We start from the raw sequence: 20,894 nt of genomic DNA on the forward strand, positions 1-20,894 counted from the left end.
CTCAGAGCTGATCACACCATGAGCTCTCGGGGGGCCAGCTGGGGGTCCTGCCTGATGATGGCAAGCACACCGACCACTGTGGCCCATTTACTGAGCTCAGAACTATACAAAAATGATGGCATTTCATCCACACAACAACCTTATGTGATAAAGATCATTATCTTGTCCTCATTTACATATAAGGAAACCAGGGTCTTAGAGAGGTGAAGTGACTTGACCAAGGCCGCTCATCCAGTAGGAAAGTTGCCACTCAGACCCTCAGGCCCCCCTCCTTTTCCCTAGACTCATGAGCCAAATTCCTGCAAGGCTGCTGGAGCTCCCACTCGAGGTCCTGTTCAAGCCCTTCCCCTGTCCCCAATACCTTTCCAGACAAAGATTTTCCCATCTTTGCCATGGTCCAGGATGAAGCAGTCCTCGGACTTCAAGGCCCCCTGGGCGAAGGGGTTCTCATCAGCCACGAGGGAGACCGACATGGTGCCCGCACCATTGGAGACCTGGGAGGACAAGGGAAAGGCAGCCCAGCCCATCAGTGACCTCCACCACTTCAGCCTAACCATGGGCGCCCCCAAGACCACACGTGGGGAGACCCTCGTCTCACCCCCACCCCCAAACGACACTGCAGGGTAACATGAGGACTTGTGCCCTCAAGCCCTGAGGCTCATTCAGGATTTCTTTGTCTTTTTCCACTATGTCACAACCACATCTGCGACCTACACACAGGTGTAGCATGGAAACTGCACACGGAAAGGGAAGGGGGAGGATCCAATGCAGGAATGCAGGTGGCATAGGAAAAGAACTGTATAGTTGGTGAAAAGATATTCAACCTCATCAGTTAAAAAAAAAAAAGGAAATAAAGAAGAAAAAGAAAAAGATCTAAATGCAGTGTAGGATTCTGGATTGGAACCTGGAATGAAAAATTGGGGAAAACCGAATAAAGTCTGCAGTTTAGTTAGTAGTATTGAACTGATGTTTCTTAGTTTTGACAAATGTACCTGGTTATGTTAAGATGTTCAGGAGAAGCTGGGTGAAGGGTATACGGGAACCCTCTGTACTATCTTTGCAATATTTCTGTAAACCTAAAAATTATTCTAAAATAAAAGTTCATTGAATTTTTTTTTAAGTGTACCATACTCGTCAAAATTCAAAAGATTGACAATACCCACGGGCTTCCGTGGTGGCGCAGTGGTTGAGAGTCCGCCTGCCGATGCAGGGGACGTGGGTTCGTGCCCCGGTCCGGGAAGATCCCACATGCCGCGAAGCGGCTGGGCCCGTGAGCCACGGCCGCTGAGCCTGCACGTCCAGAGTCTGTGCTCCGCAACGGGAGAGGCCACAACAGTGAGAGGCCCGCGTACCGCAAAAAAAAAAAAAAAAAAAAAAAAAGATCGACAATACGCAGCGTTGAAAAGACTCTGGGTGAACAGGCACTTTCAAACCCGTGATGAAGGTAACTAGGGAGCCCTTCTAGAATGCATTTTAGTAATACATATCAGAACTCTAAAAAATAAGTGCTCCACATTTATTGAAAACTTACTATGTGCCAGGCACTGTTCTAAGCAATTTATGTAATTTATATAATTTAATCACTTCTACAATTATACAACTCCTTTAATCCTTAAAACAACCCTGTGGTAGTCCTAGTAGTGTCCCCATTTTATTCACAAGGAAACCAAGGCACAGAGAGATTAAGTAACCTGCACAGCTAGAAAGTACCAGACCTGGGATTCGAACCCAGGTAGTCTGACTCCAGAACCGGTAATTTTTTTTTTTTTTTGGCCACATCCTGAGGCTTGCAGGATCTCAGTTCCCGGACCCGGGATTGAACCACAGCAGTGAGAGCCCAGAATCCTAACAACTAGGCCACCAGAGGATTCCCAAGAACCAGTATTTTCAATCACTGACTCTTTATTCAGCCTATGACCCAGCAATCCATGTCTGGGAAACTCCCCTAATGCCACACTTCGCCCAAGTGCACAAAGAGGGACTGTCTGCAATCAGAAAAGGTGGAAACATTCTAATGTCCATCAAATAGGGATCTGCTGAGATTCCTACATTCCTAAAATAGAATACTACACAGCCGTTATAAAGGACCATGTGTATCTCTATTACAGACAGATATTCCTGACCACGTCAAGTGGAAAAAAGAAGGCCACAGAAAAGCATGAATCGTTTGGATCCGTGAATATCAAACAGAGATGGAAAAACATATGTAACTAGACACAGAAAGCTGTATCTGGAGATTTCTTTACCAAAAGGGTAACCATGTAACCATGGTAACCCATGGAGAGGAGAGGAGGCGAGGTTGACTTTTGAGTGTCGTTACTTTTGTAATTAAAACCCATTTTTAAAACAGTACTGGCTACCTTAAACTAGTGAAATTGCACTGACTCGTACGTTCTTCTTACGTTCCTGAGAACTGCTCAGTACTGTTATTTACAACGCGTATGTGTTACTTTAGTATCAGAGTAAATGTCAACAATGCGGTTTTTCCGTGGCCGTGATGAGAACCTGCACCTCATGTTGTTGTTATTTTACCACAAACAAGCCTAGGGCACGACATGGGTGTCACAGGCCCAGAGGCCAGAGTTCCCTGGCCCAGGAGCAGCCTCGATTCACTTCTTTAAATCACAAGAAGGCAAATTCCCCGGCGGTCCAGTGGTTAGGACTCCGTGCTTTCACTGCCGAGGGCGTGGGTTAAAGGGAACTAAGATCCCACAAGCCGCACAGCGCGACCAAAATAAATAAATAATAAAATCACAAGAAGAAATTATAAATAAAGTCATTAACCATAACCTGCCCCTCAACACACACACACACACACACACACACACCCCACACACACTTTTGTACTATTTCCCTGTATCTTCCTACAACACTCCCATCAGTTCCCTCTGTGGACCCCCGGAAATCCTGAAAAGTTGACTCGACTGCCCTTCTCCCCACTTTACAGACTAGGAAACTGAGACCCAGCAGAGAACATGTGCCGCCCAAGACCCCACAGATGAATGTGACGCACGTGTGTCTGCAGTCGCTCGCACGCCCTTACTCCCGGGGCAGGAAGGCAAAGGCAGCAGGTGGGCGTCTACTGGAGGCGTGTGGAAGCCGAGTCCCCCCCACCCCACCCCCACGCATGCTTTGCTCAAGGCCCCGTGGCAGTGGAGCTCAGGAAGACCAGGTCTCCTGACCCAAGACCCAGGGGCCAGCGCAGCTGAGGCTCACCTTGTAGAGCTTGGCCAGCTTGCGGTTGGCTGCGTCCTCCTTGGCTGTGTCCTCGGTACCCTCGGGCAGAGCCGGCTTGGGACCCAGCACCTGCAGGAGAGGGAGACACGGAAGAAAGGGTGGCGGTGAGCTCCTGGCAGCCTCCTCCCCCAGAGAGGGGACTGAATTCCTGAGAGAGCTCCCTCCCCAGGCAGGTAAGGACCACGTGGGCGTCCATCCACAGCGACCTTCCACTTAGGGTAAGGTCCCCTCCAGAGACATCCTGCATCTCTTGCCGTGTCTCCTGTGTGCAAAGCTCAACCAGGGCTGCCTGTCGAGTCCTTCCCTCCTTGTTCCTTGTCTCCAGGAGCTCCGTGCTCCTCTGCCTCCTGGACAGTCCTTCAGGTATTTATTCTACCATTTCCTCCTAGCCTTCTAAGAATGATAAACAGAGCTATGAATACCTTCCACCACATGCCTTTAACAGACCTCATTTCATCTTCGCACCCATGCTGAGAGGCACAGATTATCACTCTCGTTTCACAGGAGAGGAAACTGAAGTCTAGAGAGAAGAAGTACCTTGTCCACACAGCAATAAGGTGGCTAAGTTGGAATTTGAACCCGTATCCCTGTGATTTTAGAGTCTATTTTCACACCTCCATTCTGAGCTACCTCCAGCCTCAATGGCCCCAGCTACTGCCCCTCTCAAGCCATGTTTGGTGTCCAGGCTCCTCCCCATAATAATCACCTTCTGCTCTTCCTAAAAACCAGAACTCAACAGCCCCAGACAAGCAGGAGACAAGTGGCACGGAGCAGAGCCCGTGGTCTCCTCCTTTTCCTGGTGACCTCTGCCTCTGTTGATATGTCCTCAAAGCACAACGGCTGACAATGCCATCATGCAATTTGATGAAATGGGCTATAAACTACTAGGAATGGTCAGAAGAGGAAAGAGGGGATTGGGTCTCCATTGTCTCTTTCTGACCTGGCTCCAGCACCAGGCTCACCCTCGGAAGACGCCAAGACCCTCCTTCTCAGCTCCTTTGGAGGACCTAGCCCTCCCAGTGGGAGGGTGTGGCTCACAACCCCGGGATGTACCAGGTCCTGGGATTCCAGCCCCACTTCTCAGGGGAGTCTGGGAGTTGTCGGGGAAACTGCTCTTCCAGCTTGGTGGAAAAACAAATTCACCTCAAAACTGCCTGTTGGATGGAGGAAAGAAAGGAGCCTCCTGTCCCTATTCTCAGCCCCACCATGCACTCCTGGGATGTGGCCGTGGGTACCTGGAGCATCGCCTCCGGCTCGGAGCCCTCCTCGGACACGTGCACACGGGCCCGGCCATTCCGCTCGTTGTCTCGGATGCCCTTGGACAGCTCTGTGGCCTTCAGCCTCTCAAAACGGTTGCTCTTGGAGCCGCACCACTGATAGATGTCCTGTGAGACAGGGACCCCACATAAGGCAGTGCCCCATATAAGCCCTGCCCAGCGACATGGCAAGGAGGGAACTATGGGGGCGGGCGGTGAGCTCACCTTGTTCTCTGCTTGCCCAGGTGACAGCCGGTGGAGCACACACATGCCCACATCCAAGCACAACAGGAGTGATCTGTGTGCACCAGGGTATGTGAGTGCATGATTTGGGATATGTGTTTCTTCACAGGTACCCCTACACATAGAATGTGTATAGAAATGTTTGCCTGCTGGTGGGAGCAGAAATAGTGCAACCACTTTGGAAACCCATTTGGCTGTACCTTCTAAAGCTCTGTATACCAGTATCCTATGACTCAGCAATCCCTCTCCTGGGAGTACACCCAACAGAAGTGCATGCATACATCCACCAAAAGACCCGTGCAAGGATGTTCAGAGCAGCACCACCTGGAATAGCCCCAAACTATCCCAAGTGTCCGTCAACAACAGAATGGATCAATGAACTGTGGCATATCTGCCCGATCCGTTCTTATATAACAAGGAGAAGGAACAATTTACAACTAAAGGCAACAATACGGATGGATCTCAGAAAGAAAATGTTGGGCAACAAAAGTCAGAGATCAAAAGCAAAGATTCCACGTACATGAAGTTCAGAAACAGGTGGAACCAGTCTATGCTGTTGGTTGAGAGAGTCTGGGATGACGGTTATCCTTGGGAGTGAAAGGATGAGAAGAGGACAGATGGGGAATTCCCTGGTGGTCCAGTGGTTGGGACTCTGTGGGGCCCACTGCAGGGGGCACGGGTTCCATCCCTGGTCAGGGAACTAAGATCCTACAAGCCACGCGGCCAAAAAAAAAAAAAAATCTAAGAAGAGGACAGATGGGGCCTTCTGGGGGCTGGTGACGTTCTGTTTCTTGATCTGGGTGTTAATTACACGGGTGTGTTCACTCTGAAATCTATAGAGATGCACACTCAGGATTCACACACTCTTCTGTGTACCTGCTACACTTTAATAACAAGCTTACACTCAGTGTGTGCCTCCGTTTGCATGGACCTTACACCACGTGTATATATGAGGTTGGGTGTAGAACATCCGGCCATGTCCTTCTGCAGGTATGAGTACATGTGGATTTGAGAAGAACGTGTACAAAGCATTACACATCAGTCAGTAAGGTGGGCCTGGGTAAGTGCAGCCCACACACGTTGCCACATACAAGTGGGCATGTGCAACTACACGGATGACGTGCACATTGTGGGTCCCTGAACAACATGCCCAAGTCTCCGTGTGTAGGCATTCATCGTGATGCCATGCCCACGCCTGCTGGGCAAGAGCTTATAGTTTTTTTTTTTAATTGAGATATAGTTGACTTACAGTGCTACATAAGTTTCACGTGTACAACATAGTGATTCACAATTTTTAAAGACTATACACCATTTGTAGTTGTTATAAAATATTGGCTATATTCCAAAAGCCTACAGTTGCTGCACATGCGTGCCATGTATTTGCAAGTGAATGACTACGTGTAAAAAGGTACACAAGATGTGCACATGAACATGCCAGGGAGTCTGTACGCCAACTGAAGCCAGAGTGCGCTGTGCGTGAGGTCTGTGTGCGGGCATATGATGAGTCTGAGTCTACACGCCAGGCACGTCTGCACCCAAATCTCTGCAGGTATGTCTGACTGCTACACAGAGCATGTGTGTGCATGGGGGCTGCTGTCTCTGTGGCTTGCCCTACTTGTTCACGTGGATGCGTCCACCTCCCCAGAGTCAGGCCTGGAGCACCTCAGTGGCCCCTGGGAAAGGGGAGGGCACAACTTACATTGCCCAGGTCCAGGATGAAGCAGTCGCCATTGTTGAAGCTCTCCCAGGACACAGGCACCTCGGTGCCGCGGGGCACACGCCGCCCTTTGACCTGGAAGAGTCTCTGCACCACCACCTCATTGGGTACCACGTGCTTGAATCCTGATGCCACGCCTCCTTTCTGTTGGGTCAAGGAGACAGCGTTAGTCCACGGGAGAGCGTCTGGGGAAGGGATAGGGATGAGTTGAAGGAAATTCTGGCCTATGCACCACTGGACTTCTAGCAGATTCCCTACCCACTGCACATTGCTGCCACCCCTTTGAATCTCATACTCCACTAACAAAGACCACTGGGCCCACTTTCCTGGATCAAAAAGCTTCAAACATTCCTTTCTCAAAAGCTGCATTTTCTAAGGGATGTTCTAAGGAACTCTAATCCCCCAAATAGTCTGCAAGGAAAGAATTCCATGATCAAATAAGCACAAGGAATGCTCCTTACTTGCTCCCTGACTGTTACATAATGTACATCCACATAATAAAGGCTCTGGGAAGTCCTCTGGGAAATAAACCTGCTTGCCTTTTGTTTTAGAGAATATTTCCCTGCCTTATTGAATCAAGAACTGCTTTTCTCCTCCTCATCCTGCCTGCAGCTCGAGTGTTCTGCAAAACCCACTTTGAGAAGCACTCACCCGAAGCTTTCCCATCCTTCAAGGCTCTCCCAGTCTCCAGCCGAGACCATTCCCCTCCCTCCTCTGATACTGCTGCAGCAAGTCCCACCCAGCTGTGCCTTCAGAGGCAGCTGTGGGTAAACGACAGAGCACTGACCTCAGGTTCAAGTCCCTGCCCTGCCACTACAGTGCTGGGTGACTTCGGGTAAGTCTCTTTCCCTCTCTGAGCCTCAGGCCTCTCCCTTTTGAAATGGTGACAAAAGCCCCTGCTGTGCCACCTTCTGCAGTCATCACCAAGTTCCAGGGAACTTCAGGAAGAATTCCTGGCAGCGGTCAAAACTGCCCTTGGCTCAGTAGAAAGCCAAATAAAGTGGGCTGGGCGTCCTCATTAACAGTTCCCAGCCCCAGGTGCTCATCGACCCCAAGCCCCAGGGATGTCAAGTCAGAGCTGCGAAGGTCCTTATGAGCTTCCCGTTTTATGCATGAGGAAACTGAAGCCCAGAAAAGTGAAGTGACTTACTCAAGGGCACTCAAAAAGCATGCGGCAAAGCTAAGGAGTAAAACCTTGCCTCCTGTTCCCAATCTGGCACTCACCTCCCTGCTCCACACGTCAAGGGCCACTAAGGCCAGAAATGTGGCCATCCCCTCCAGGCCCCTTGCTGACACCTCAGTTTGCAGAGCAAAGCCAAGTCTGACTTGCCGCACAGAGTCCATGAGGGCAAGGGACAAAGGGAGTGAGTATAATTGGGTTCCTATTACGTCTACACGCAGTAAGCAATATAGAAGTGGTTGTGAAATGACAATGCCCACTCTGCCGGGCATTTTGTATGTGCCATCTATGAGGGAGGTGTCATCATCCCCAACTTACAGATGAGAAATGCAGACGCCAGAAGTGAAGAGACTTGCCTAAGATCTCAAAGCTAGTAAATGGTGGAGCTAGGATGCAAACCCAGGTGTAACTAAATTTGTAAGGGCCACATTTTCCCCCAACATCAGGTTTTCTTAGAGCAAAGGTCCCTAGGGTCACCCAGGATGGGAGGCAGGAACAAACCACTGTTCAGAGCAAGGTTCTTCAAGTTGAAATGTTTTCCCTGTTGTGAGTGGAGCGCCCTCTGGTGTCCTTTCTTAGTACTAGCATGAGGCCTTTCAAGAGCATTCCCTCGGGCCCAGCAGGGTGGCCAAGGTATTCGCAGAGCCTTTCTTTCCACCTGGCTTCAGGGACCCTCCTGCTGGGGAGCAGGTAAGGAAAGGCAGCTGGGGAAGAAGATGCAATGCCCCGTGCTCACTTGGTAATGACCGCAGAGGCTGCCACTTACTAGGCCTGTGACAGAGGCTGAGGCACCTGCTTTATGGCCATGCGGTGTGGTCCCCACAAGCCCCTGAGGTAGCAACTCTCATTACCCCACTTCACAGGCATGGAAACTGAGGTGAAAAGAGGTTCAGCCCCGTGCCCAGGGTCCCAGATAATTGTTGTAAGTTTTACCCCCAAGTTTGCCCTTCTAGGGACCAGCCTTGCCCAAGTCTGCCAGCCCAGGAACTCCTGAGTGTCTGTGGGCACCACTGACCCTGGAACCTCATTCATCTGGAGGTACAGAGACCGTGGATCTGAAAAGCTTTTCCAAAAGGTGCTGAACGGACACATGGACCATTTTCATGGATTCCTCAGAGAGGAAGAAATGGGGAAATGAGGGAAGAGAAAGACCCTTAACTTGTAGAAATACATCTCTAAAATATTTTACTTGTACAAGTGTGCCTTTTATTTTTTATCAAAAAAATAGAAACTTTCTTTTAAAAAAGGAAAAGTGTTGTTCAATGTCATAAATCTTGGTTCCAATAAATTCTCTGTATATGAATTTATAAATTAAAGAATACTTGATTTCTAATGAGTATGGACAGGCATTTCCTGATTAATTAACTCCTCTAATCTTACTGATCTGGGAAATTAGACTTAGAAAGATTAGTTAGCAAAAAAATAAAAGTAAGCTCTTAGGAGACATTAGTGGATCTCCAAGTATAAGGGGCAGGACTTTTTGGAAAGTTTTACTATTTTTCACTATTTTTACTTTAATCTCTAGGATTGATTGTTGCTTTCTATGGTCTAATCATTAGGTGGGCAGAGATTGGCATCAAATTATTTAAACAAAATTTAATAGGATATTGTTTTAAAAGCCACTTTCCAAATTAAAGTGATGATATATCTATATATACATATATATGTATAGATTCTATATCTATATATAATATACACATCTATACGTTCATATAGGGACTTCCCTGGCAGTCCGGTGGTTAAGACCCTGCACTTCCACTGCAGGGGGCATGGGTTCGATCCCTGGTCATGGGGAAGGTTCCACATGCCGCGCGGTGCGGCTAAAAAAATAAATAAATAACATATATGTTCATGTATATATAGAGAGAAATTATGTACCATTTGGTGTATATCTCCACGAGTAGAATCGTGGGGAACTTTTACTTCCTAGAAGCCATACTTCTACATTTGACATTTTACAGTAAGCTTGTATCACACTTGCAGTCTGAAGAAGGATAAAAGCTATAAAGATCTACATTTTAAAATATGTTATAAAACAAAGAAAAACCTACTGATTGGGGCTGGTCCCCTCCACCCTCTAAACTCAGGGTTCCTCGTCTAAGAAACAGGAGGGAGGACAGGAAGGGTTCAAGTGATTCTGTGAGTTCCCATTGCGTTCGGGCGCTTCTAGGACTCAGGCCACCCCAGACTCTGCTTGAACCAAGGTTTTCAAATAATGCAGCCCCGTGGGGTCTTTAGGGTTCTGTCTGGGAGTCAGGAGGAGGAGGAGGGATCAAATGCAATGACTTGAAGGATGTGGAGGTCACAGAACAGGACAGCACAGGCCCCGTGAAAGCCCTTTCCAGCGGCTCTCGTCCCCTCCCTGCCCCTTCTCACACCCCGAGGACGGAACTGGCTCCAGGAGCAGGCTTTCACAGAAACAAGTCTTGCATAACAAGCTCTGCTCCTTGGAGATCTATAATTGATGAGGGCGCCAGGCCGAGAACCTTGAACTGGGCCTGCCAAGTGCAGGGGCGGCGGGAGGACTTGCAGAAGGTGGAAAACAGGACTGGCTTTGGACCTCACATTTCCACCAAAAGCCAGGGCCTCTCAGGACTGAAGTCCCAAATCCAGGCTTGGGCTGGGAACCCATCCCCTGGAACATTCCTCAGAGTATGGTCCAAGAACATCTTGGAAAAATCACCGGAGGGTGAAGGAGGCTTGCTAAACATGCAGACTCCTAGGCTCCATCTGAGCTAAGATCAGAGACCAGGGAGTCTTCAAATGTCCACTCTGAGCTCATTCTGTGCGAGGCCCTTCACACCTGGGTTTAAATCCCAGCTCTGTCACTCACCAGCTCTGTAAGCTGCTTAACTTGTCCACAAGTTAAGCCACTGCTGTCCAGAGAGCAACGACAAAAAGCAGGCGCTGTTGCTCAAGGGGCTTGACAACTATTTGCTGAACGAATGAGAAATCCGTGAGAGCGCCCACCTGGAGGCACAAGCAGGGAGAGGGGTGGCCTTGGGGCCTGAACCAACCTCTCTGACTCCTGATCGAGCGTCCTTTCCGCTTTCTGCTCCAGGAGCTGCAAAAAGCCCTGGTCCTTCTCCAAGTCCAGGGACTGGGTCCCAAGCTTCTCACCCCTCCCTCCGTCGGTACCAGGGCCCCAGAAGAGGCTGTAGAAAGAAGGTAGAACTGGACAGCTCCGCAGGAGGCACTGTGGGCGTGGATGTGGCTGACAGGGGTGCTGGTAGGCTCCAGGGACTCCAACCCTGCTCCACCCAGCGCAGGGCTGAGGCCCTGTTCCCACAACACACCCTGCCCTCTGCTATCTCAGTCTCATGAGAGCTTTTCCATCACCTAATCCCTGATGTGTCAGCTGAGCAGACAGCGTGGCCACCCTGCTAACACAGACAACCCAGAGGCCCAGAGATGGATGATGACTTCTCTAAGGTCACACAGCACATCGGCAGCATAGATGGGGCTTAATACCTAGCCTAGAACCCTGCTCATGAGAAGCAGGTGGGTGTAGTGGGAAAAAGCTGGGAGTCAGGAGATCTGGGTTCTGGTCCTGGCTCTGGGACTGACTTGCTGTGTGACCTTGGACCAGTTGCTTAACCTCTCTATGCCTCAGTTGCCCCTCCCTCTCTTAAAATAAGAGATTTGAACTCTGACATTAAGACCATCAAAGCTTATGATCCCCTCCTTATCCTGACCAACGAGAACCCCAGCTTCGTAAAACTACAGCTTTCCAGGAGCCCTTCCAAGGTGCCAAGCTCTGTGCAAGGCATTTCCCAGCTATGCCTTCACCAAATCCTCTCCCCAGGCCCAAAGGGCAGGTACAACTGGTTCTCATGTAACAGAAGAGTAAAGGGAGGCTCAGGGAGGCCAAGTGGTTTCCCAGACATCGTACACAATACACGGCACAGCCTCTTGCGGCTTCCAGCTTGGTTTTGCTCAGCCCTACCTGGCTTGGGGCTGGGGCTCAGACTCTTCAGAGTTCAAGTTCAAGGGGGATTCTAACAAGCAGAAGGAGACATGTGATCAAATGTGTTTCAAATACCGAACATAGGCCCCTCTGTTGGCAGGCTCAAGCCCCGGGAAAGCAAGGTTCCCACCCATGGCCCACCCCTTACAGCTGGGGCTAGGAAGACCACCCTGTGAAGTGATGGAGAATTTTCTTCTCTCAATTTAATAAGAAACCAGAGGCTCAGAGAGAGAGTGTGTGATTTGTCCAAGGTCGCGCAGCTAGGAAGGGCCCAGAGCTAACCAACTCCAAAGGCTGAGCTCTGACCCATCTGCCCACATCACCAAACAAGACTGAAAGATGATGGATGGACCTGAATGAGCCCTGCCATTGGTGCATCTGTCCCTGCTGCCCGGCACCCACCTTGTACTTGAGGCCGTGCTTGAAGTAACCAAGGAAGGTGGCAGACTCGAAGCCCTGGACCTCACGGTGCTGCACAGCCCGACCGTTCAGGTAGTCATCCAGCTGCACGGTGAAGATAGCAGCTGCCCCGCTCTCATCCTGGCTGCATTCATTGCCTGGGGGACATCAGAGCAGCATGAGCCGGGCTTCTGTAAAGTGGCCCCAGCCTCCCACGGAGGAGGAGTCTGGAGCCCCCAGCAGTGCCCTGGCCTGGCTGTAGAAGCTGGGCAAGCCCCTGCCTCCTATGAGCTTCGGTTAATCTATCTGTATAATGGGGGAGGTGGGAGGCTGACTCCAGGTCTCTAGGAGTCCTCCCAGCTCTGACGCTTCCCCCTGCACTCACTCTCAACCTTCCTGAGCACGAAGTCAGGCCAGGGAGCATCAGAAAACCAAGGCACAGGGCTTCCCTGGTGGCGCAGTGGTTGGGAGTCCGCCTGCCGATGCAGGGGACACGGGCTCGTGCCCCGGTCCGGGAGGATCCCACATGCCGCGGAGCGGCTGGGCCCGTGAGCCATGGCCACTGAGCCTGCGTGTCCGGAGCCTGTGCTCCGCAACGGGAGAGGCCACAGCAGTGAGAGGCCCGCGTACCACAAAACAAAACAAAACAAAACAACAACAAAAAGCAGAAAACCAAGGCACAGTGAGGGGGCAGGACTCACAGAGTCACACAGCAGAGCTGCGGCAGGGCTCCAGGCTCCGACTCTGAAGGGCAAACTGGAGTGTGACTGGAGCTGTGCAGGGGGTCCAGGGTCCCCAAATCACCTCCAGTCTGTGTGCCATAGTGGCTTGTTTAACCCTCACAACAGTCCTATGAGGTAGTCTAGCGCAATCATCAGGTCCACTTTACAGAGACACTGAATATCTTGCCAAAGGGCAGAGCCGGGGTCTGAACTCGGGCAGGTGGGCTCTAGAGTCTTGGGAACATGTAACCAAGGGTCTGGCACACACTTGATGCTCAATAGTCACTTAATTCCCGTGGGCACTTCCTGGCGACCACGCCTCAAAGGTCTGTGCTTTACAGCAGAGGGGTTGGGATGGGGGCTCGGGCGGGGCCAGCCTCACCCAGCCAGTAGTGGAGGTCGTACTGCAGGTTCCCACTCCTCAGCTTCACCGTCTTCAGGATGACATAGGCATCGCCTGTGAAGAAGTCTCCGTAGAGTTTGCGGGGCACGGGAACCAGGTCGAACTTCTCCACACGCCAGATCTGCAGGCCGGGCTCCTTCCCCGCCTTGAGGAACTCGGGGTGTTCCACCACCATGCTGCTGGGCTGCAAGAGACGGGGAGGAGCCTGAGTGAGGGCAGGGGCCTCGGCAGGGAGAGACCCCACCCCGGGGCACGAGGGAGGGTGGTTTCCAGCACCAAGAGCATCTCACTTGAGCGGCTGACTCTCCCCACCCCGTTCTATGACCCCTGCTCGACGAGTGAGCAAACAGGGCAGAGTTTAGGCTCCAAACCCTGTCCGTGGCCAGCATCTGTCTCCCCTCCTCAGCTCCCTGGTGATGGGGGGACAGAAGGCTCTCTCTCCCTTCTCTCTTCCTTTCTTAGTGCCAATTAGATGCAACAGTCGAGGCGCAGAGAGGTGAAGACGGGGACACCCCCAGCTAGGAAATGACAGAGCAGGAATTGGCCCATGCTCTAAGAGCACGAGTTTTGGGACCGTGGAGAGACCCCTCAGATGGCAATGGTAAATCTGGGGGTCGCCAGGGGCTCAGCTTGTTCCCTTCCAGCATCCTCAGTGGTCCTCAGAACTAGAAGGGTCCTCAGAGAGTTCATTATCCAACTCCACCCTGCAGACAGGAAAATTGAGGCCCCAAGAGGGGAAGGGGACTAGCCTAAGGTCACACAGCCTGTCTGCTTTTGCTCTTTGGAAGTGGGAAGATCTCCCATGCCCCAACCATGTCCATGTCCACACCTCCAAGAAGGGCCTAGATGACTGAGCCCAAGTGGCCTCCTGCACTGTCTGCCTCCTCCCTCCTGCCCCCAAAACCCCACCCCCCCAAATTCCATTTCTTGGAAGAGGCGAGAGGACGCAGCCGGGGTCTGCAGGAGCCTGTTGGAGATGAGGTGGTCAAGGATGGGGGAAGGCCGTCAGACATGCACTGGGGCTAGACATGGAGCAGAGTGGGATGGTTAGCTTGGAGTCAGAGGGTGGAAATCAGCAGGCGCAGGTCACCTCGGGCCGGATCTGGTGGAAGAAGTCAAAAAAAACAGATGGGAGAACTCAGACAGAGGGACGGAGAACACAAAAGGACAGCAGGAGTGAGGAGAAACCAGACAGGGCAGAGGAGGTACCAGGGAGGCGAGAATAAATAACAGGAAGGACGGTAAGCAGGCGGAGGTGAGATCATACAGGGAAGAGGGGGAAAATATTGAAGAGGCAGAGAGAAATTAGATGAGAAAGAGGAATCTGAAATGGAAGAAGAAATCAGAAGAGGGAAGGAGAGAAATGAGGCAGAGGGAAGGAGAAATCAGGCAAGGAAGAGGAGAAATCTAGGGGCAGAGATGGGTATGAAATCAGAAGGTAGCACCGAGGGAAAAAGAAATCCGGCCAAGGTAAGGTTAGCCTCTAGGGAGGGAAACAGCCAGGGCCCTGAGGCTCCCACCCCCATCCACCGGAGCCCCGGAAGCAGCAAGAGATACTTACAAAGCAACAAAACAGTTTTTCCATTCTAGACCTGAAATACTCCCCTTTTCCTAGCGCTGTATCTGCAAGAACTTACAACAGAGAGTTACTCCGGGAGCCCCCCGGGGCCCCCCGGGCACTCACCCGCGCCTGGGTCACCCCCCGCGACGCGGTGGCGGCGCGGGCCGGCGGCGACAGCGCGCACAGCGCCAGGACCAGCGCGTCCAGTAGCGCGGAGCGGTGCGGAGCCATGGCAGCGACGGCGGCAGAAGACCTGGGCGGCAGCCTCTGCCTCCCCAGTCGCAGACCTTAAGTAGCCGCCCGCCCATCCCGCCCAAGCTGGGGACCGCCCCGTAGGGAGGGCGTGCGGCAGGGCTGGGCCCCCGCGGGCCTGGGAAGGGCGGGGATCTGGCCTGGATTTTAGAGACCTCGGGGTTCCCACCAGGACAGATCCAACTGGGCGTGGCCACCCCTTCACCCCAGGTCAGGGGTGGAGACCAAGCAGCAGGCGCTAACTCAGTGCACACTAAATGGGCACACGTAAGAATGGCAGGGAGTTCACCCATCTTAGCCTCCTGTGTGATCCATGCAAGAACCCTCCCCTCTCCACCCCTAACGTCTCCAGCAACAAATCCCATGAACTAATATTTATTGAAGGTTTTCCATTTCATATGAAAACTGACACATCCCAACATCCTTTACAGACTGGGTACCATCGACAGCCCCATTTTAAAGAGGGGAAAACTGAGTGCAGAAAGGTCAAGCAATTTGCACACTACTAGGAAATGAAAGCCAACATTTCACTCCAGGTGCTCTGAGTGGACGACCCACTTAGGCAGCATGTGGCTGTCGCCAGCTGAGGACACAGTCCGGGGGGCTGACCTTCACTGGACCCTTGAACAAGCCAGACAGAGAAAGGCAGGCAGGTCCCTCAACTTCTTGGATTGCAGGTTCTATTTTACTCAAGACTGCCCGTCTTTCCTTCCTTTTAAAAAAGTTTTTATTTTGTAAAAGGTTGTTTTGATAAAAACTTAAAGTCACGTTATTTATGCAGAGTTTTGCCTCTCAACCCCACTTACCCCTTGGGGCAACCAACCACTTCTATCTTCCTCCTTCAGCTGATTTCAGTGTTTGGCTTCATGTCTTAAATAACAAGCCCTTGTTGTTTGGGTTTTTTTCTTTTTTTGGGGGGGGGGTGTTAGTTTTCGTTTTGTTCTTGTTTTTTTCAGTTTTAGGTCCTATTGGCTCTCCCTGGGGAAGTCAAGGATTCAAGCCTCTTGCCCTTCTCCCAGGCTCCCTTCCCATCTCTCACTCTCCCACTGGAGGCTTACAGTCAGTCACTGGGTTAGAAGTGCTATTCGAATTCACCCAGGCCTGCTTCCCACCTTCTCCAGCCCCTCTCTTCTCCCTCTCACTACTCTGCCGGGCCCAGCTTCTCTATTTCCAAGTTCCCTTTGCATCCCAAATCTCCTCCTTTCCCAATAACAGGGAATGCAATGACAGGGAAGAGAATGCAGAAGCTGGAGACCTGGGTTTGATTCCCACGTCCACTGTGTGTAAGTTGCTTTCTTCTTCTCTGCCTCAGTCTTCTCATCTAGTAAATGGGTATAAAGTGGTTGCTGAGAATTAAACCAGTCTCTCTGTGTGAAAATGGCCTGGTCTGACAATTAGTAAATGGGAGTTCCCATCCCCCTTCCCCACGAGCTTTAGTCATCCACACCAGCTCCTCCTGGAGCCCAGTTTCTATCTAATCAGGCTGAAGTTTGCCTTCCATCACACACAACTTCCTCCCATTTAAGATGGACTGTGGGTCAGATAAAGGGCTAAATGAACACACACACGGAGAAGACAAATCAGACTGCAGGGATTATAAGAAAGCTTCATGGACAAAGGGACTTGTGACCTGGGCCTTGAAGGACAGGGAGGAGGGAGGTTGAGAAGAAGAGGCATTCTGAGGAGGGAACAGCATGGGCAAAGGGCAAATGCAGGCCACATGCAGTGACTAAGGAGGGGTCCTGTCTCAAACACAGGAGCAAGAAGAGATGAGGCTGGAGAGGGTGGCGGGGGTCACAGGGGCCTGTGTGTCACACTGAAGAGTCTGAATTTTATCCCAGTGTCTGTGGGGAACCACAGAGAGATGCCCGAGTTCTTGAAGCCCTATGTCTAGTCCTGGGCCTGTAGAGCCTGCAGTGAATCAGCTCTGGCCTAAATTCAGAGAGCTCTTCCCTCTCCTTAGGCATTTTGAGGGTTATAAAACCCCACAGTTCTCATATGCTCTTGATGGAAGTATAAACCAGTCTCCCCTCTCTAGAGAGCAATTTATGACCACAAATTCGAAACACATATTGCAACAACAGTGCCATTTCCTTCAGTATCACTTGCAGAGGAACGTGGAAATACACGTGCAAGGATGTTTACTGAAGCATTGTTTGAAGAAAACTGGAAAGGACCCAAGTGTCCCGGTTAAACAAATTATGGAGCCGCCATACAACAGACCACTCTGCAGCTGTGAAAAAAGAATAAGCTAGTGCGGACCGTCCCTGGCACATAGTAGGTGCTCAATAAGCACGGAGAGATCTCCAAGTGCAAAAAGCAAATTGTACAATGACTATAATGTGACTCCTCTCCTCTGTTTTATGAGGGTGTCTGTTTTTGTATACATCCTTAAAAAAATCAAGGAGGGTAAACACCAAACCGTCAAGCCAGTTTGTTTGAAAGGGATAAGAGGTTGGGGTTAAGCACCCACATCGCTGCCATTGGCACAAGGGAACATCTTAGGGTGATGAGAACATTCTAACTCTGGATTATGGTGATGATTACACAACTGAAAAATGTACTAAAAATCACAGTCCCGTCTGCTTACCATGGGTGAATTGTTATGGTATCTAAATTATACCTCAATATACTTGTGTGAAAATTTTTTTTAATGTGCTCTAGGGATTGAAACTATTTACAAGTATTTATCCAATGAAGTTTTTTTTGGTTTTTTGGGTGTTTTTTTTTTTTTTTATAAAAGACTGATCTACGGGAACTTCCTCAGTGGTCCAGTGGTTAAGACTCTGCGCTTCCACTGCAGGGGGCACGGATTCCATCCCTGGTCGGGGAACCAAGATCCCGTACGCCACGTGGCATGGCCGAGAAAAAAAAAAAAAGACTGATCTAGAAATAATACCTTTAAAATAGAGAATGATACCTGCTCATTAGACAATTTGGAAAATCCAAACAAGCAGGAAGAAGAAATTTCCTTGTCACCCCTGTCCCCCGAATGACCCTGAGTCGGCATCTGGCCCAGCTGAGCCGTCCTTTCTGCTCAGTTGGTGATTAACAGAGGGCTGCTGTGGCTTGGCCTTAGTGCCAGGGGTCACTGACCACTAGCCCAGGGTCACTGGCCCCTGGTTAATGATCACAAAGGCCCTGCAGCTTTGCCTGTCACATAGCTCTGGAGCCTGGGTCCTCAGCGCTAGAGACCTGGTGAACGGGCCCTGGCTCCCGCCTCGGGGAGCCCATGGCCTAGAAACTCCCACTACAGGGCAGTGATGTGTGCAGACTGTGATGGGGACATGGTCTTATGCTGCTCCCTGCCTGGAAGAGGATGAGTTCAGGGCGAGGGTGGGGGCAGGGGCCAGTGGGGGGACTTAAATGCAAAAGAAAAACTTCTAGGGAGAAAGGAAGAGTCCCCACCCAGTGCTAGGCTTCCCTCTGCCACTGACTTCCTGGGGGACTTTGGGCAAATCACTGTCCCTATCTGGGCCTCAAGGTCCAGATACCCAAAAGATGGGGTAGGCCCTGATGCTCTGACTCTAAGCCTCATTCCTAGCCCAGCATTCCCAGATACTGGCTCTACAACCATATCCAGAACCGACACGTCTCTAAGCCTCAGGGTTTCCATCTGTAAAATGGGAGCACTGGTCCAGGTTGCCTCTACAGGTCCTTCTGAAGGAGACGGTGCAGGGCCCCTGAACTACACAAGGGGGCACGGCGGTCACCGATGGCAGCATGCCACCTCACCTCTGGATCCAGACATCTCTGGGAGAAGAGAGGGAGGAAGGGATGGGCGGTGTCTGATTCTGAGTCTCCTCACAGCAACCAGGGGAAAGAGGTATTAAATTTCTCATTTTATAGACCAGGAAACAGAGATTCAGGGAGTTTCAGTCACTTGCTTGGGGTCATTCAGCTAGAAAGAGGCACTGCTGAGATTCAGACACAAGACTGGCTGGCTCCAGTGCCCAAGCTCTATCTGGGGATCAGGCAGGGCCTCCCAGCACCATCCCACCTGGGCAGGAAGGGAGAAACAGTACCGTTTACAGGTAAAGGGTTGCAGGCGCGGACTCAGTCAAGCCCGAGCCAAGCCTGGCAGCCCGAACTCCGTGGGGTGGCCATCCCTACCACGCGTCCCAGGCTGAAGAGGTCGCAGCCCTCCAGCCCTGCACCTGCACCTGTGAGCACCCAGGACAGAGGCTTGTCCTAGGAAGGTCCCCAGGCTGCAGCCACTGGGTGGAAGATGGACTGTGGTACCTACACTCTGTGCCACTCATGGGCACACAGGTCAGGCACGGTCTCCTGTACTTGAGAGGCAGCCCGGCTCTGCCACCACTCGCTCTGTGAGTACGCCCTAGTCCCTGCCCTTCTCTGGACCTCAGAGATCCCCTTGACCTCTGATCTTGGGTGTTCCAGGCTCCCGCCTAGTGCTACACACAGTAGGTGGCTTTCAGCATCAGCCCACATCTCTCCCCTGTAGTTGGATCCAGGATCCCCACCACCAGCTCTGGCCCTGCTCCTCTGTGACCTTAGGCTAGGCTCCGTGTCTCCCTGGACCTCCCAAGGCAGCTACCAGAGATGGGAGCAGGCAGCCTCACCCTCCGCCCCCGGCCTCGATGTACAAAAGGCCTTGGCTGGCCCTGGAAGACACCACCCTGTTCTTTTTTCTTCACCCCAAACACTGTTGTTCTTGATTCCCAGGCAGCCGGCTACTCATGGAAAGTCCTCTCTCAGAGCTTGCTTGCTTTCTGGGTCACTGCTGGGCTCTGGGTCCTCCTGGGAATACCCACCCCTCTGGTTTTGCTAAATGGGACAACAGGCAGTAAACAGAGAAGGCAGTTATGAAACCCAGTGAAAGCGGACAGGGCCTCTGTGAGGTCTGGGGAGCCCTGGGGACTTGAAAGAACACGTTTTAGAATCTGGGAGACTCAGCTCCTGTGATCAGGGCCTCAGTTTCCTTATCTATAAAATGGGGAGAATGATACCCAGCTCACGGAGCAGTGAGGAGGCCCAGGGCCCGACACACAGTAGAAGCTTCCCAAAAGTTAGTGCCCATTTTTTGCACTGCTTTCTTTGCACAGAGGCCTCTGTTCAGCATGTGCCACGTGAGAGCAGCGTGGTGGTGCTGGAGGAAGGCTACAGACTTCACAGGAGATTCTTGAGTTCAGGTCTGGGCTGTGGAACCTGGAGCAAGTTGCTTTCCCTCTCTGAGCGTTGGGTCACTCATCTGTAAAAAGGGATAGTAGTGCCCAGTTGCAGGATAGTTGGGAGCTCAGGAGCGAGACTGTTGGAGTGCATTGCACAGAGTAGGACTTATCTGTAGCAACGCTCACTAGTCCATCCTCTCTTTGTAGACTATGACACCAAGAACAAGCGTGTAACTTCTGAGAATCACATAGCAAGTACCTGGCAGAGCAGACCTAGAACCCAGGTCTCCATTCCTGGGCCAGAGGTAAGGCCTGAGCCCATGACATGACAAGGCGCCCTGTAAGGGCCAGCTGGACCTCTGCCCTGGCCCAGTCTACCCTGGGTGTGGACAGCTGGCGGGGAGATGGCCAGTGGGACTCCAAGAGGCTGACTATCCCTGGGACCAAAGCCACTGGCTCTTCCCCAGCTTCGGAGGCAACCCCACCTAGTGCTGAGAGCCAGGGCAGGACATTCAGAGGGGGACTAACCCCGCCACTTCCTGAGCCTGTGCCCTGGAAGCAGCCAGATCTGGCGGTGGGCGTGAGTCAGTGCCCTCCCTGCCAGGGTCCACTTTGAAGTCGGTGGCCCCTTCTCTGGGGAGGCAGTGGCCCTGGGAGGCTTGGCAGGCCAGCAGCTGGAGCTGCAAACAGCTGTATCGTAGCCCCTCTGGCACCCCACAGCCCACCGATAGGGGAGTCCAGGCACAAACACTATCAGCAGCAGGACAGTGAGGCCCAACTACGGGCACTGCGGTGCAGGACCAGTAGAAGGTGGGAACACAGTCT

General features: G+C 51.7%; 1 protein-coding gene across 2 annotated transcripts in view; it reads right to left on the bottom strand.

Annotated features, from left to right (window-relative positions):
• Positions 1 to 20,894, bottom strand: part of GSN (gelsolin) — a 56,829-nt gene that overhangs the window by 12,730 nt on the left and 23,205 nt on the right. The window contains exons 1-7 of one of the 2 annotated variants that reach the window (XM_082843370.1): positions 14,809 to 14,930; positions 13,104 to 13,308; positions 12,003 to 12,157; positions 6,436 to 6,597; positions 4,473 to 4,622; positions 3,217 to 3,306; positions 362 to 494 (exon numbers count right to left, since the gene is read on the bottom strand). In XM_082843370.1, coding sequence (XP_082699496.1) covers positions 362 to 494; positions 3,217 to 3,306; positions 4,473 to 4,622; positions 6,436 to 6,597; positions 12,003 to 12,157; positions 13,104 to 13,308; positions 14,809 to 14,916 — 1,003 coding nt within the window. In that variant the 5' untranslated portion in view covers positions 14,917 to 14,930. Of the gene's footprint in view, positions 1 to 361; positions 495 to 3,216; positions 3,307 to 4,472; positions 4,623 to 6,435; positions 6,598 to 12,002; positions 12,158 to 13,103; positions 13,309 to 14,808; positions 14,931 to 20,894 lie in introns of those variants that run through there. The other variant, XM_082843371.1, reaches the window with a different exon arrangement.

The sequence above is a fragment of the Leucopleurus acutus genome (assembly GCF_964270905.1).
Source record: "Leucopleurus acutus genome assembly, chromosome: 7".
Taxonomy (NCBI): domain Eukaryota; kingdom Metazoa; phylum Chordata; class Mammalia; order Artiodactyla; family Delphinidae; genus Leucopleurus; species Leucopleurus acutus.